This window comes from Euleptes europaea, chromosome 5, assembly GCF_029931775.1.
Source record: "Euleptes europaea isolate rEulEur1 chromosome 5, rEulEur1.hap1, whole genome shotgun sequence".
NCBI classification, from domain to species: Eukaryota; Metazoa; Chordata; class Lepidosauria; order Squamata; family Sphaerodactylidae; genus Euleptes; species Euleptes europaea.
The window spans coordinates 44290973-44307293 of NC_079316.1; the positions used below are offsets into that span (position 1 = coordinate 44290973).

Consider the following 16321-nt stretch of genomic DNA (forward strand, 5'->3'; position numbering starts at 1 on the left):
TCTTCCTAATGTTTAGGTGGAATCGCTTTTCTATTAGTTTAAATCCATTACTCCGTGTCCTAGTCTCTGGAGCAACAGAGAACAAGCTACTTCCCTCATCAACATGACATCCCTTCAAATATTTAAACATGGCTATCATGTCTCCCCTCGACCTTCTCTTCTCCAAACTAAACAAACTCAACTCCCTAAGTCTCTCCTCATAGGGCATGGATTCCAGACCTTTGACCATTCTGGTCGCCCTCCTCTGGACACACTCCAAATTGTCAACATCCTTCTTAAATTGTGGAACCCAAAACTGGACACAGTATTCCAAGTGAGGTCTGACCAATGCAGAATACAGTGGTAGTATTACTTCCCTTGATCTAGACAGGGCCATACATCAGGGCCATTTCAGATCTGTGATTGCTTGATTTGCAGTATTTGTATTTATTAACAGTTGTGTCTCTGTAACTCATAGGCTTTTATATAAAACAAAATTATACAAAAAATACAGAATTTGGAATAACATAGAATAATATATAAAACCAACCCCCAGACTAAATACTCCCACAGTCTCTACAATTAAAATACATTAACAAATAATAAAGCTATAAATAGATCTGCATTGTACTCTAGGGTTGCCAGCCTCCAGGTAGTAGATGGAGATCTGCTATTACAACTGATCTCCAGCTGATAGAGATCAGTTCACCTGGAGAAAATGGCCACTTCGGCAATTGGACTGTATGGCATTGAAGTCCCTCCCCAAACCCCTCCTTCCTCGGGCTCTGCCCCAAAAAGCTGCCGCCGGTGGCGAAGAGGGACCTGGCAACCCTATTGTACACCCTAGTGAAAAATATACCATATGAATCATTTAAAATCGTACTATGAGGGTAAAAGGCATGGATAAGAAAAGCACCATCAGATAAATTAGCAGTAGACTTAGCTAGCTTCTGAGGCTTTTTTTGTTTTCCTTGCTTAGCTGACTCTTGTTTACTGAGCCAACATCTGAGGCTTTTAGAGGCCAGAGGTGGAGTGCAGAAGTTTCACTGGTACTGTTTCTCCCATTGCTATGTGGTTAGAATAGAGAAAACAGCACCTATTGAATGATGCCTTACTTCAGAATTCATAAAACAAGCTGCCAGATTCCATACTGGAGGCCTTTTTTTTCAGCGGAGGGTACTGTTATGGTCAGAAGGGTGCTTTTCTGTGGTCAGTGTGATCAGCTGTTAGTAGTGGCCTGTCACTTATTAAGTTCATGTGCCTAATGGCTAATTAAAATAAATGCTGGCTATGTTAGCACTGACTTGCCCAAACACTCAGGTGTGGCATTTTCCCCCCACACTCATATTGCTCCTGGAATTTGAACAAACAACGCGTGATTCAAGTATGTTCATGTTGAGATTTGGGTTCCAGTAAGTACAAATAAGGGTTAAAGTAATGTGTGAAAAATCCTTCTGACTGGGCTCTTAACCTACCTTGCTGTATTTGAAAGTCAAATCCATATTTAGCTCAATAGTTTGCCTAGCAATTACCCTAAAGGAAATTTCAGTCCTGAATGTCAGCAAGCTGTTTCAGTACTTCTGGTGCGGTGGTGACTTTTCTGCCAACAAGTACGCTGGACCATTTCCTCCTTGCTCACTTACCCAAATCACATTCATGCTAGCTGAAGCTTTAACAAGGTGGGTTGGGTGTCTTGGTTTAATGTGAAAATAAAGGTTGGTTACATGTGACTTGAGAAAGCTGTGTGCTCCCCCCCCCCACACACACTTTCCTTGCAGAGCAGATGTCAGGCCCGAGCAGTGAACACCTACTTTTAGTACGCTGTTCACTCTTCCTGTATGAATTTCCAGAAATATTTGCTGCTGCTTTAAGTAGCAGGACTGGTTAGACAAGGAGAAAATTGCTGGCAGGAATGTTATTTGACTAGGATCAAAAAACATCCTATCCCACGTCCACTGAACGGGAGATGGTAGAGTTTCCTTGCTGCACACAACCTGGGATCGCTCAGTGCTGGAAATTCAATTGCTGATTGGTAATTCTTCCTAGGCAGCCAAGAAGAGTTCTGCTTGTCAATGGCATGAAGAATAAAGATGCAGCGAAGAAAGATCAAAGAAGATGGCAACTTGATCCCTGAGGAGCAAAATGCAAATGAGAACAATTATGGGAGCCTAAGCACAATAAACTCTATTGAGATCTCTCAGGTAAGCAAATAGTTGTTCTTCTGAAGTTTTTTTCTCCTTTAGGTACTGATATAGGAGTAGCTCCCAGTGACACAAAGAAATTCTCTAGATCCCGTGCTTATTAGCATCCCTGGCAAGTAAGTGATCTTAACATTGAGGGTTGGTGGGGGTTGTATGGTTATTACTACCAAGGCAAGGATCATCTAGAACTTAATTTGCCCCAGAAAATTGATTCCGCCTATTTCAGAAATGGAACCCATCCCTGCAGCAAAAGTGGATAGCCCTGCACCTTCCCATACTTCTGCAGTGATCTATGGCTGAGCTTCCTGGCTCCTAACCCAAGGCAAGGCCCCAGTAGCCAATAAAAGCTTGACAAAATGTAAAGCTGGTGTGGAATAATGGCTGAGCTCTGATCCATGAGTTTGCTGTCTTCACCCCTTCAGGAAGTTAGCTGAAATGTCTTGTTTCACATACTGGAGTAGGCAAGGTGGCACCTCCAGAACCATTTGCTGACCCAAGGTCACCCAGTAAGTTTTCATACCAGAATGGGTATTTGAACCTGGGTCCAAGTCCAACACTCTAACCATTATACCACACAGGCTCCACACTAGTAATGGATCTTTGTTAAGCACAACGTCCTTTGTGAAAAATCGTTCTTAGCTGTAGAAGTTTGAGTACTGCTCTGGGCAGATAGCATCGGTCACTGCTTGAATTCTGGTGAGAACAAGGCAAAATGACCAACAGATCTCATGTCCTTTTGTTAATATTCTTGTAGTGAGAAATCTGAACCCATCTCCCTTTTCATTCATACTATTAACGTTTTGCTTTCAGCTGAATACACAAAAATCGCTGGGCCATTCTGTACACAGCACTCAAAACTTCTTCAGTGACGGGAGTACCAGGATAGGTAAGGACCCTTCAGCATTACAAGTACAAGCTGGGTAATGATTTCTGAGATTAGCCGGTGTTTTATTTTGAAAGAATACCGATTTAAGTGATGGAATACTTGCCGTCTTCACATTTCCATCATTCCTTTTCACTGACTCTACCATTCAGAATCTCTGCTAACTACAGAGTCGTCCACTGGTACAAAATGCCATTTGTTGGTAGAGCAAAGCTCCTTGCACTTGCTCCATCTCTATGTGTATTCAAATATTTTAACAGCACTTTACTAACAAACAGTGCCAGTATGCAGAACCACAGGGTTTGGAAACTCTCCTGCCCAGAAATTTCCACTCCTGATTGACAGAAGGTGCTTATTCAGTACTTGTGGCCACACTTGATGTTACAAGAGAAATGCAGGCTTTCCAATATCATATTTCTCCCTACCCTCATGTGGGGATTGAGAAGAGTGCAGTTGCAGGGGACCGTGGGCAGGAGCATGCGCTTAACTGTTCCCCACCTAATGATTCTTTCATGCAAATAACCCCCTGTGCAAGTTGTTTTCTTTTTTTTTCTTTTTTCATAAATTTTTTTATTATTTTAAAAATATTTTACTGTCTGGTACTTTTCAACAACACATTCATTTCATAAATCATACAATAAAAAACTTTAACAGCGTCATCAAAAAGCATATTCATCTATTAATGAAAAGATATTCAAATAAGAGACTTCCCCCTCACCTTCCTCCATCTTGCTATAAATTTATCTATTCTTTTGCAAAGAAGTTCTAATCCAGAAAGATACATCAAACTTGATTACTAAGTTAATTCTAAATTATTCAATTCATTTACAATTAGTACGTGTTTATTATTGATTTCATATATAGTAACAGATTTTATTTCAAAACCGTTCTTAAGATAAAAGGATTAGATCAGTAAATACAAAAATCCCTAATCATCATTTAAATCCCTCTTTATCCCTCTGTTTCTCTCTATCACCCATAAACTGCATGTTTCCTTTTAGTTTTGTTCTTGCTGTGAATTTTTGTTTTTCCAACACTTCTGTTATTTTTGATGTTCTGTCTTTTTTGTCCAGATTATTGCATAATCCAAACCTTGTTCACTTATATGAATCAGGTCAGCCAATGATTTTATGATAGTTATTCTGGTACATCCCATTGCTTCTGGAAAATTGCGAAGACGTACGTTCGATTGTCTTAATTTTAACTGCATAATAGCCAGTAGGTCCATAACATTTTCTTGTTGGAAATGTATAGCTTGAATTTGATTACCTTGAAGTATCTGTTTATTTTTAGTATCTTTCTGTTCTTCAATTGCCTTTTTAATTGAAGTATCCATTTTTCCCATATCAGTTTTCATTTTAGATATTTGAGATTTCATATTTGTAATTTCACTTGCCAAAATGTCAAATTTCTGACTAGTCTGGTTGGTAGTTTGAGTTAGACTAGTCAATATGTTGGTTAACTGAGCCAGACGTTGAGATTGTTGCTCACATTGTTTAGTAAAGGCATCCATGTGTTTTGTTAACATTTCCTGTATTTTCTCGTCGGCCTTTCCCATGTTTATTTCTGAAAATAGTTCTGACAATTCACCAATACCAAGAAGTGCTGTTTTAAATATGTTGGCAGGGTCCAAAACCTTGTAGTGGTTCTATTCATCAATTATACAGATCCCGGGATTAAATGGCTGCAAATTCTTATCTCCACTGTAAAACAATTAGTGTTGTTGTAAAGGGCCATCAAGTTTTATTGACACTCTGCTCGATTGTAAAAGAAAGGGGTGGGCTGGGCATTATTTAAATTGCGGACCTTCGGCTGTCTTGTTTTCCAGTAGTAGGAATATGTTGCCTGTTACACAATAAAGACACACTTCAAGCCCTGCGATTTGATTTCTTGTATGATCTTTCCCTTTCAATCTCGATGGTTTTCTATGATGAATCGGAAAGACGTCATCTCCAGAGGAATTTAGCCCATTCGCTCCCACCCCTTTTAACACCTCGGCTTCTAATTGGTAGCTAGAGTGTCTGTCAACCGTCCCGTTTGTTATGCCAAAGTGGAGATCGAGTAGATAAGGCTCCTGCCATTCAACTATACTCTTTTTAAACAAACAAAGTCACTTATATTCTGGACAGAGAGATGCAGATTGCATTGATGATTATTACAATCTTCCAGAGCTTCAATTTCAAGGTAAAGACAAAAGAATTCTTGCAACTTACTCAGATGTTGGATGATAAGGTTACGGTGATGATAATTTTCTTAGATGGTGATTGAAGGGGAAGGACTGAACCTTGATTACCCATGAAATGTTCCGGCGATGACTTTCCCTCTTGCCCTCGGGACTGGCATCAAAACTTCCGAGGGGCTTAAAAGCCTCCCTCGGAGAGTTCTGGAGGTCAAACTGCATAAGTGGCTGCAGTGAATTCCTGCTTCCCAAGTCCACTGTTTAGGACCGGGTTGAGGTGCTGTTTAGCACCCCAATTTGAACATTCCTTAGATTTTTCCTGGAGAGTCCAGGAAACATGGCGCTCAGCCCAGCTGCCCCAGCAGGAAGTCTGCAAGTTGTTTTCAAAGGTTCCTCCCCGTCAGGTCTTCTATCCAGAAGTGAACTTGGCTTGGGCTCAAATGGACACGAGGGCATTTGCAGATGAATCGTTGGGTATGGGAGCAGCAGGTTAAGCAACCCTTCCACCCACAGATCCTGCACTGCCCATCAGTCCTCCTAGGAAGTGACCCGCCCCTTCCTCTGGGGCCATGCATCTCCCCGTCTTTGGAGGTCTTTAAGCAGAGGCTAGATGGTCATCTGTCGGGAGTGCTTTGATTGTAGGATCTTGCATGGTGGGGGGGAGGGTTGGGGTCACTGGGGAGGTAGTTGTTAATTTCCTGCATTGTGCAGGGTTGGACCCTGGTGGTCCCTTCCAACTCTATTGTGAGGGTTCCTGACCTCTCTGTGCAAACTCCATAAAATCACTTGGTCAGACAGTCATGCAGAAACAAGAAACTTTAATTGGAAGCTTCAGATGATACAGGCCGCACACTGGTAAAGTTGCAAGTGAATACCGATTCACAAAGACAGAATTATAACCCCTACAGGGAAGCAGATGTCAAACGTATGTTATGGGAATCTACGGGATAATTGTGCATGGTACAAAACATCAAAGAACTCAGAGCTTGTTAGTACTATCTACCCACCAAGGCCACAGTGGTGGAAGGGAGTCAGTGAGAGCAAGGGAGGGACGTGGGAAGAGGGAAGAGACATTCCAACCTGGGGCCCGTCAGACACTGCGCCTGAACCAAGGAAAGTCAAGAGGCCTGGACTGCTTTTACGAGCCCGGGGGGGGGGGAACATACAAGGCAAAGGCCTACCCAAGGCAAGGCATACAGACCCTCACATCTATGATTCTATGATTCCTTTGGCCCTAAGTCTTCAATTGAAACTGTCAGTGCATTTCTAAGGGTTTTCCAAGCATGGGCATTAGAATCTTGCTCTGTGTTGGGTTTTTACATGAAACTGGAGATCTAGAGTTGATGAGACACAACTTTCTGTGACTGAATCTCCTGCTCCCTGAATTCAGAGGAGCAGGGGGAGGGGAATCAGAAAGGCGTATCAGATCACAGGTTCACTGGCCCTAGCCCTCAACCATCTTGATTTTGATTTGTAATGCATCTTTGGAGCTGAGACCTGGTGACCCTGGTTTCCTTTTTTACCTTGTCCTGTGCAAAGAATATGTTTTGCTGAACATTTTATGTGCTTTATGGGTGGACAACAGGACCAACAGGGTGATAGGAAGTGCAGGGAGGCTTTAGTCTTCGCTGCCTCTCCTATAGCATCTCATTGTCTTGTCCATCCCACACTGTTCTTATTCTTACAATCTAGGTTTCCTTGTTGATTGATCGTCTTTGCTTGCTGATGTCAACAGCTGGTACTTTAATGGTGTGTTCTCTATGTCTGTTTTGTCTCAGATTTTGTCCTTGCATGGGAATCAGATCATCAGGATCTAGAGGAGCAAACTGGAGAGCATGAGACTCAGACTCATAAGCGAGGGAAATCAGTTGACATGCAGAGAGTGTGGCGGCAAAGTTTTCTGAATAAACTCCAGAAGGCAGGGTTGCGAATGGAAACGGTAATCAAGCTCTCTGTTCCGAATGTTTCTTCTGCTTTTAATTGGTCTTATTGGTGCCAACATTCTTGGGGGGGAGGGGGATTCAGGAGTCATCTTTATGAAGCCACGATGTACGTGCTTTCCTCTTTCTTGAATTTTTAACAAAGTCTCCTGCTCTTGAAATGTGGACATTCTTGGAGACTTGCAAAGTTGACTATGAAGGCATCACTGAGTGGATCTAGCTGTCACCACGGAGGTAACGTGTGGTGGTGAGCATATGAGACATATGCAAGAGTGAGTCTGCTGTCTGCCAAGCCTGTCCTGCAAATGCTGTCCAAACTTGTTCCCACCCCACCCCACACAGAGGATAATTTTTTAATCTCGGGATCTAGATGGGGGAAAATAGGTTAGAAACAGCCAGGAAGCATTTGCAGGGGGGGAATTTAAACCCGTTGCCACTGATTCTCTCATGCAAAGGCTCCTGAATTAGGATTACATGGAAGCCACAGGGTTGGCAGTCCTATGTTTATACTGTAATTTGAGCATCCACCCTAAGCTCTCCAACAGTTATCCAGTACCATCAAATTCAGCTTCAGTTAACTCTGTATCATAATATCCTTTCAAAATCCATCTTCACCTTTGCTAATATGATGGACAAGTTGTGTTATTTTTTTTTGGGGGGGGGAGTGTTCTGTGTCTTACAGGTCCTGTGAATAACATTGCAGATATAAACACACCTTACTTCTTACCCTGACTTTTCTATCTAATTTTTAATTGTCTGCTTTGTTTCTTAAAGACTTTTGTGTAACTTGAAACTTTTCTAGTAAAGCCAATCCATAACTTTTAACTGTCTGCTTCAGCTTGCTTCTTCATCTCCATAGTGAAAAAACTGCAGTGGCTTAGATGGTTATCAGTCTGGTTTGTCCACACAAAGATATTGCCTGAGACCCAACCTCTGTGCTGTGGAAAGATGCGGGGTGCAGCTGACTTGCATCTCCATGATAATGTTTCTTCATCTCCCCTCCCAGAGCAGCCAGTGTCAAGCACATGGAAAAGCACTGACAGCGCATGATGACTTAACTTCGTTTTTGTCATGCATTGCCGGCAGCCCTGCATCTCCCTAAAAATTTGTATTTTGGGGGCTGATTACACTTTTATGGGATTAAACCCAGGATGTTAATGTGGAACGGAGGGAGGAAGTGCCAAGAATACATTGCTCTGTTTTAGGTGTCAGGCCAAAATGTTTCTGTTCACCCAGGTTCTTATTAAGTTGTTCACCTTTAACACGATAGTAGAGTGCTTTTGTCTGAAAGTTGTCATTTTAAGCTGCTCAGTGGTCTGTGTTGTGGTCTACATTTTTTAATTAATATATTTTAATGTTTAATTTTTATTATGTTTTATTTTGCAAGCTACCACAGGCAGGTTCTCTGGAAAGGCAGCATAAACATTTTCTAAGGAAATAAATACTTTCAGCCCAGTATACCTACCTGATGCCAATTAAAACTTAAAGGGACCAGCAACAGCACCATTCTGCAGAGGAGCTGCCAGGGGGCCCAGCATGACCCTGACAAGACATCTGCCCCCAGCCATACAAGGTTATTGAGTGCCTTGGAAAAAGAGTATTCTCCTCCAGAGATCACTGCGCTTTTACAAGGAGATGTGCAGCAAAGGAATTTAAATGCAGTTAGTTCAAGCTTTCCTCCTTCTTTTCCAGTATGTAGCTCAGAATCCAAAGAAGCTGGTATACTTTGTACTGCTGAATGCCCCCTGGAGTGTGCTTTGTTATTATGCTGAGGATCTCCGACTGAGGGTTCCTCTGCAGGTGAGAGTGTTGGGACAAACTTTGCTTTCTGTTTTTGGTTTCACTTGGTATTCTGGTTTATACAAACTGAGGGTGATATGAAGATTCTCCTGTACTTTTCCCCCAGGCAGTACCCAACCAGGCAGTACTTAACTGGTCGCACAGACTTCTGATAAAACTGGGTGTCCCTAATATTCTCTTCGATGAGGTTCCTGACCTGCCCTTGGATTACTACACCTGCCATTTTAAGGCAAACAAATTACCATGGTAAGGTTCTTCTCCCTTTCTTTCTTGGTCTACCCTTGTCTCAAATTAAAATAGATTCACTCAAACCCCTTTATATTATTATAATATAATATAAATATTAGGGACACTTTGGGCATATTTACACTGCAGGCCTTGATTTAAGTCATTCTCTCTTCCAGGGTAATCCTGATAATGGTGGTTCTTGAGGGAGGATGCTAAAGATCTTGAACATAGAATTCACAGCACTTCTCCAAACTACAATCTCCAGGATGTGTTTGGGGAAAGCCATAACAGTTGCTGTTGTAAAATAAATATGTAGTGTGTGTAGATGGGACTTCGGGAATACTAGTTCATAATGTTCATACCTGTGTGAGATCACTGTATGACTTAGAAGGGAGTGCAAGATTATTGCCTCAAGTCTCATACTCAGGTCTCAGAGAGGGGTTAAAAAGCATCCAGCTTTCCTTTTCCTCCTCCCCTGCTCAGTTTGTAAGCACTTAGCTGAATTTCAGAGCAATGAGGCTTGGCTTATGTATATATGGATGAGAGTGAAAAGCGCCATAAAAAGAGTTGGAGGATTTTCCCAGGGTGTGATTTTGAGAACATTTTTGTTTATGATAACAGCACATTTCCCTTAGCATTTTGATAGTTTAAGCTGTATAGACTTCTGACATCATCTACTGTTAACATTGTTCTTCTGAATCAAGAACTACTACTATGATATTAAGGCAGTGAATTTCATTTGATAAAGTAAATTAGACCTAGGTTTAATTATTGTACCAGCAGCTATCACTCAGCCCAAAATTACATTTCTCTTGACACTGTACTAGTATCACATGCAAGATTAGTTCATGGTCTCCAATCTGCACCACAAATTGTTGGAATTCACTGAGGGGATCTTGTAATATTTGTTTCTGCCTTTAAGAATGGGTTGTAGAGTCTCCCTAATACTCATAGTAGGTAGATAGATAAGAATATATGTGGCCATGGAGAAGCAGTCCTGGAAGCATCCACTTCTCCCTCACAAACTCTGAGTTTCAAGTCTAGTAGGTTCTCAGTCAAGTTTTTTCCCTCCTGCAGGTTTCTTGGGAGTAATCACCATGGGACCTTCTTCAGCAGCACGCAACGTCACAGAATAGTAAGTTCCAAGCCAAGGGTGGGAGGAATGCTGGGGAACACAGCCCAGAAAGTAATATGTAGTGGGAGTCTAAGGACATGTCTTACTTGGCTTGGTGTCAAGCTTTTCTGTCCTGTTGGCACTTAAGAAAAAGGCAAACATAGAAGATCACAGAAGTTAGATCCGTGTAAAAGAAGGATTAATTTTAATAGTGTCCTTCATCCGGGCTCTGCATGTTCCATGAAGTTCCCTAATTCATTCTTAGAATATTTAGTACTTTTAGCAAAATGCATCTGGGGCTGGGATGTAAAGAGGGAGTCCGGTAGGAGGGCATAGAGACTTGGAGCCATTTTTCTTTGAATATTATTACCTTTAGTGGTTTTAGCTCCTTAGTGAATGCTTGTTGGCATGTATAACTTTTCCTCAGTGAAGGGTTAAAAAGTGGAGACTTTCAACAACAAAAAAGAGCCTGAAGGGAAATTGTTTTTAAAGCCCCCTTTTATTCCTGCACTGATCTTTCCCTTTAAATCACAGCCCCAGTGGCTGCACTTTGGTTTTCTTTTAAAAGTAGGGTTGCCAACCTCCAGGTGGTGGCTGGTGATCTCTTGCTATTACAACTGCTCTCCAGCTGATAGAGATCAGTTCAGCTGGAGAAAACGGCTGCTTTGGCAATTGGACTCTATGGCACTGAAGTCCCTCCCCAAACCTTTCCCTCCTCAAGCTCCACCCCCATTATTTCCTGCCAGTGGCGAAGAGGGACCTGGTAACCCTATTAAAAAGTCATAAAAATCATGAAATTATGCATAATGTAATCTGTGCCCAAAGAATTACAACAGTAGGATGCTGTGGCAGACTTTCCTTAAAGTTCATACTAGGAATAATGCAGGGAAGGTGGTGGTTGATCACTCTAGAAACAAAAGCACAATCCTGTTTGTCCTTTCTGTGCTTTCTATCAGCTGTATGAGATTCTGGCCACCTCATCGTACGGCGATCCAAAGGAAGGGTATGTTGGAGTGGAAAGACTGCTGAATGAAGGAGTCTTCACAGCTGCGTTCCCACTGCATGATGTAAGCTGGGAAGCAGGTTCTTCCTATTCTACTTTTACTCACATGGATGGGGTACCTTAGCCAGAGTAACATCAAAGTAGGAGCAAAGAGATTTCAACATTTGAACAAGATGCCACCAAAAATTCCACACTCCCCAATCCCCCCACTCCTGAAAATGGATCCATATATCTTATTATGTATGCAGGGAACAAGAGCCACCTTAGTAATGTTGAATCCCTAGAGTGGAGGTAATTGGGTACAGTCATTTGTAACTGGATGTTGTGTGGGTAAGCTAATCCAATTGCAAGTGATTGCCATAGCTGAAGAAGTGATTGCTATAGCACAGTATCCAAACATGCGTGGATACAGTCCATATTTCATTACAGCCTGTACAAAAACATGTTGATAGTTTTCTTAGTAATGAGATCATAAATTAGATCATTCCAGCAAGAAAACAACGATTTCTATCAAAAGATTTAACAGCTCCTGTTCCTGACCTGTTGAGAATATAAAGTTGGACTTCTCTCCCAACTTGTATAATGTGACTTGTCACTGAATAGGCCTCTCTGTAGTAGCACTAGAACTTTCCAGGGAGGCATAAAGTTATCTCAGTGTGGTTTTTGTAGGCCTCTGTATTAGACAAGGAAGCCCAGAGCTGACACTTAATTCCAATCAGTGCAATGTGGCATAAAGTTCTCTCAGTGTGGTTTTTGTAGGCCTCTATATTAGACAAGGAAGCCCAGAGCTGACACTTCATTCCAATCAGTGCAATGTGGCCAGCAAATCTCGATCTGTGTTGATTGTTGGTGCCAAGAACTCATAGGCAATGCTCTTTTAAATAAGCTTTTGCTTTCCTGGAGTCCCTCTCTTCATAGCCTTAAAATACCAGGCATATTTGGCCTGAATTCCTCTCCTAACTTCTCTGCCCTTGGAACAAGGGAAAGGTTTTCAGGGCTCATTGCACTTTCAAAATGTTGTGTTTCATTTTGGGAGCTAAGCGACTATTTGATTTATACATGGTACATAACTATAACTTTGATGTGGTACCAATTAAGAGCCCCAGTTTACAGCTGTTGACCACTTTAAAAGTGTGCAGAGATATTTTACTGGATTTATGTAAGCAGATTCCCTTCTTTTCAGTCATCTGGCTCTCTATTTGATGCAGAAAGAAGAAAAACAATAGATTCCAAACCTTTATTGGTGAGAGAATTTTTTTTTTTTTGCCATCAAGTCACAGCTGACTTTTGGCATCCCTGTAGGGTTTTCAAGGCAAGAGATGTTCAGCGATGGTTTGCCATTGCCTGGCTCCACCTCACGCCCTTGGTATTCCTTGTAGATATCACATCCAAATACTTGTCTGGGTCGAGGCTGAGAGTGTGTAATCCGGCACTTTAACCACTACACCACACTGGCTCTCATGGTGAGAGAATACACATATAATTCAAGGATAGATAATCCATTTCATCATTATGGAAGGACATATTTAATTATATACATTGAATCTGGGTCAGAATGTTATGTATGATCAACTTTGAAATTCTGTACAAAGGCTTTTGGTATAAAAAATAATTCTTATGTTTTAAGATGAAATACAACATTAAAAGTCATACTTGATGTAAATAATATTTCATGCCCTCCCAAAAGGGTCCTTTCAAGATGCCCTCAGAAAAGCTACCCCCCAGTGAAATGAATCAGAGGCAGATTCTTTTCCATTATTGGGCTCAGTGGAGTAAGTGGAAGAAATACCAGCCTCTGGATCACATTCGCAGGTACTTTGGGGAGAAGATTGCCCTCTACTTTGCCTGGCTTGGTGAGTACAAGGCCCCCTTGCCTTCATCCCCCTGCATCTTGCTTTAGTGCTGGATTAAACTCTGTATGAGCACCGTGGTGCTCTGCTGCATCTGACTACTGCTGCCTTATTTGAAAGTGGGTTTGTAGAAAGATCTGTCTTGTCTGTCCATGGCCCCAGTCTCTGGTTTTAAATATCCACAGATTGGGCCATGTTAAGAATTAGATATACTGATGAGGAAAGGAGGGGAAGTTTGGAGTGAGGAGGTTGCATTAGGAGGTTATACATTAAAAGCAGGGTTGGCTATCTTGTGAGAACATGGAGTGTCAGAAGTAGTTCTCAGCTGTAGGTACTGGGTTATGAAGAGGCATAAACTGCTGGCCAAAAGTGCTAATATGTGGCTTGGATCTTTGTCAGTAGGAATGTTAATGCAATAGACATACTGTGTCACAAGGCATCTTTATCAGAAAAAGTCCTGGTTAAAGATATGAAAGCCCAGTAAGCCTGGATCTCTCTGAGGCTCTTATTGTTTTCCACTGAACAGGATGAGATCAGGTTGGTGCGGGGTCCAATCCTGCCACTTTTCTGCCTGCACTAAGTCTTTGTTGTGGAGATGGCCTGAAACTACATTTCTGATTTGCATGCACCTGGCAGGGAAATCTTGGTCCCAGAGCTAAGGTGGAGAGGGAAAGAGAGGCCAACAAACATTGGGGCTTCATGGCAACACCATGCACCTCAAGAGCATTTTCCACCGAGTAACAGGTGTTATGGCTTGTCACAGAAACTCATATTATTTTGTGCCATACCCTTTCCCCTCCCTTATTTTGTACCCTAAAAACCCAATAAAAATAACAATAATAAAAAAGAGCATTTCCCACCATCACCATTCAGCTAACGGTTGTGTGAATTCCTGGTGGTTGTAATATGTTGAGTATGACTGCAAGGTTTAAAGTTCTTCGCTGTACCTGAAGGTGTGGATCCCTTTCAGATCATGTGTTCTGAAATGGCATTTTGGAAATGGGGGCGATTCCTTCTGCTGTTTCAGTATTGCCTTTGCTTCTGCTCTTTTAGGCTTCTACACTGGATGGCTGTTTCCAGCAGCTATAGTGGGGACACTGGTCTTTGTAATTGGCATCTTTATGATGTTTGATGACATACCTGTGTAAGTATTGACTTTTTTTTACCCTGTCTTTCACATCACTGTGCTCAAGAGCTACAGGAAAGTCATAGTACCTGTTTTCACATGGATATTGCAACAGATGCTCTTGAGCAGAGTGATGCTTCGAAATGTCCCATCAAGCAAAATGAAATACTTGACTCATCAGATTTCGGCTTCTAGTGAAACTTCATTCCTATGATACAGATCCAGTGTGGTACAGTGGCTAAGAGTGGTGGTTTGGTGGACTCTAATCTGGAGAACCAGCTTTGATTCCCCACTCCTCCACATGAGTGGCCGACTCTAATCTGGTGAACCGAATTGGTTTCCCCACTCCAACACATGAAGCCAGCAGGGTGACCTTGGGCTCGTCACAGCTCTCCTAGAGCGCTCTCAGCTCCACCTACCTCATTGGGTGTCTATTGTGGGGAGGGGAAGGGAAGGTGATTGTAAGCCTGTTTGATTCTTCCTTAAATGGTAGAGAAACTCAGCATATAAAAACCAACTCTTCTTGTTCTACAGAGATGAAATCTGTAACAGCGGTGGTAAATACCAGATGTGCCCACTTTGTAAATCCTGTCCATACTGGAACCTCTCCACAATTTGCCCAATGGTTAAGGTACTGTTCATAGCTCTGATTAAAGTACAATTTAAAATATGGTGAGAAATTGTATCTTTAAGCCATAGTAATGCTAGATTATGCTGCCAAGATGTACCCAGTGTGAATTGTCTGACAGAAAACAATCCCTTTGAGAGGTTACCACGATCCTTTCAAGGCTTAGCTGCTCTGCTTCACAAGCTCTTCACAAGAACCCACCCTACATCAAAGAAATTGCCACAGAGGGGAAGATTCCTAAACTCTCCTATCCACATCTTCATTGAGGGCTAGTGTATGTGTTTGTGGCCACCATTTGAAGACTGGCTTCAGTTTTTCCATAGTGTTCGGACAGTTTTTTCTTTGCTACCATTTATGAGTGTGAGAGAAAGAGAACACATGAGAAGGTGTCAAACAAAAGTCTACCTGGAAAATTATATGTGTGGAGGGAGAATTATCCCTCTTTGTTCCAGCACTGCTGTTTTTAAATTTAAAAAAAAAATCATGTCTAGGTGAGCTCAGGTGTATGACTTAGGTACAGGATCTAAAGATTCCAGTGGTTGCTTCTTTAGTATTTACCACATCCTAACCAATGGAAGGAGAGCCAGTGTGGTGTAGTGGTTAAGAGCAGCGGACTCTAATCTGGGGAGCCAGGGTCGATTCTCCACTCCTCCACATGGTGCCTGCTGGATGACCTTGGGCCAGTCACAGTTCTCTCAGAGCTCTCTCAGCCCAGCAGGGGCAGGCAATGGCAAACCACCTCTGAATGTCTCTTGCCTTGAAAACCCTATGACAGGAATGGTAAACGTCCGGCCCGGGGGGCAGAAACGGCCCGCGAGGACATTTTCAGTGGCCCTCGTGAGCTCCAGGGCCCTGCCATAGAAGCATGGCGCAGCAAGGCGGCTTCAGGAACCGTTTCGGGGAGGGCCCTGGAGCTCCCGGGGGCCACTGAAAATGTTAATCAGGGAGTGGAGGGAGAAAGACGCGTCCCCCAAGGCTGCCCCTACAGCCTCAGCCTGCAGGGACGCCGCAGCACACTTAAAGAACCCCTCTCACCGCCTCAGCTGTTGAGTGGCAAGAGGGGTTTTTGAAGTGTGCCGCAGCGTTCCAGCACGCTGCGGCAGCGCGCGCAACTGGGCTTCAACCTTCCCTCCTCCTCGCCCCGCCCCGCCCCCAGAGTCGCCTCATCGGCTCCGGTGCGGATGCTCCGCCGCCGGGAGCGGCTGCCTTCTTCTTCTCCCCCCCCCCTCTCGCCGCCTGTCAGCTGTTGAGCGGCTGGGGGGAAGAAGAAGGCAGCCGCTCCCGGCGGCGGAGCATCCGCACGGGAGCCGATGAGGCGACTCTGGGGGCGGGGCGGGGCGGAGGGAAGGTTGAAGCCCAGTTGCGCGGGGTTGTGTGCGCTGCCGGGTGT

At 43.0% G+C, this 16321-nt stretch overlaps 1 protein-coding gene across 1 annotated transcript in view; it reads left to right on the forward strand.

Moving 5' to 3' along the window:
* Positions 1-2039: 2039 nt before the first annotated feature.
* Positions 2040-16321, forward strand: part of ANO7 (anoctamin 7) — a 38537-nt gene continuing 24255 nt past the window's right edge. Inside the window, exons 1-10 of the mRNA XM_056849885.1 lie at positions 2040-2180; positions 2991-3066; positions 7021-7181; positions 8875-8982; positions 9089-9228; positions 10288-10345; positions 11281-11391; positions 13015-13180; positions 14231-14321; positions 14838-14934. Coding sequence (XP_056705863.1) covers positions 2070-2180; positions 2991-3066; positions 7021-7181; positions 8875-8982; positions 9089-9228; positions 10288-10345; positions 11281-11391; positions 13015-13180; positions 14231-14321; positions 14838-14934 — 1119 coding nt within the window. The 5' untranslated portion in view covers positions 2040-2069. The remainder of the gene's footprint in view (positions 2181-2990; positions 3067-7020; positions 7182-8874; positions 8983-9088; positions 9229-10287; positions 10346-11280; positions 11392-13014; positions 13181-14230; positions 14322-14837; positions 14935-16321) is intronic.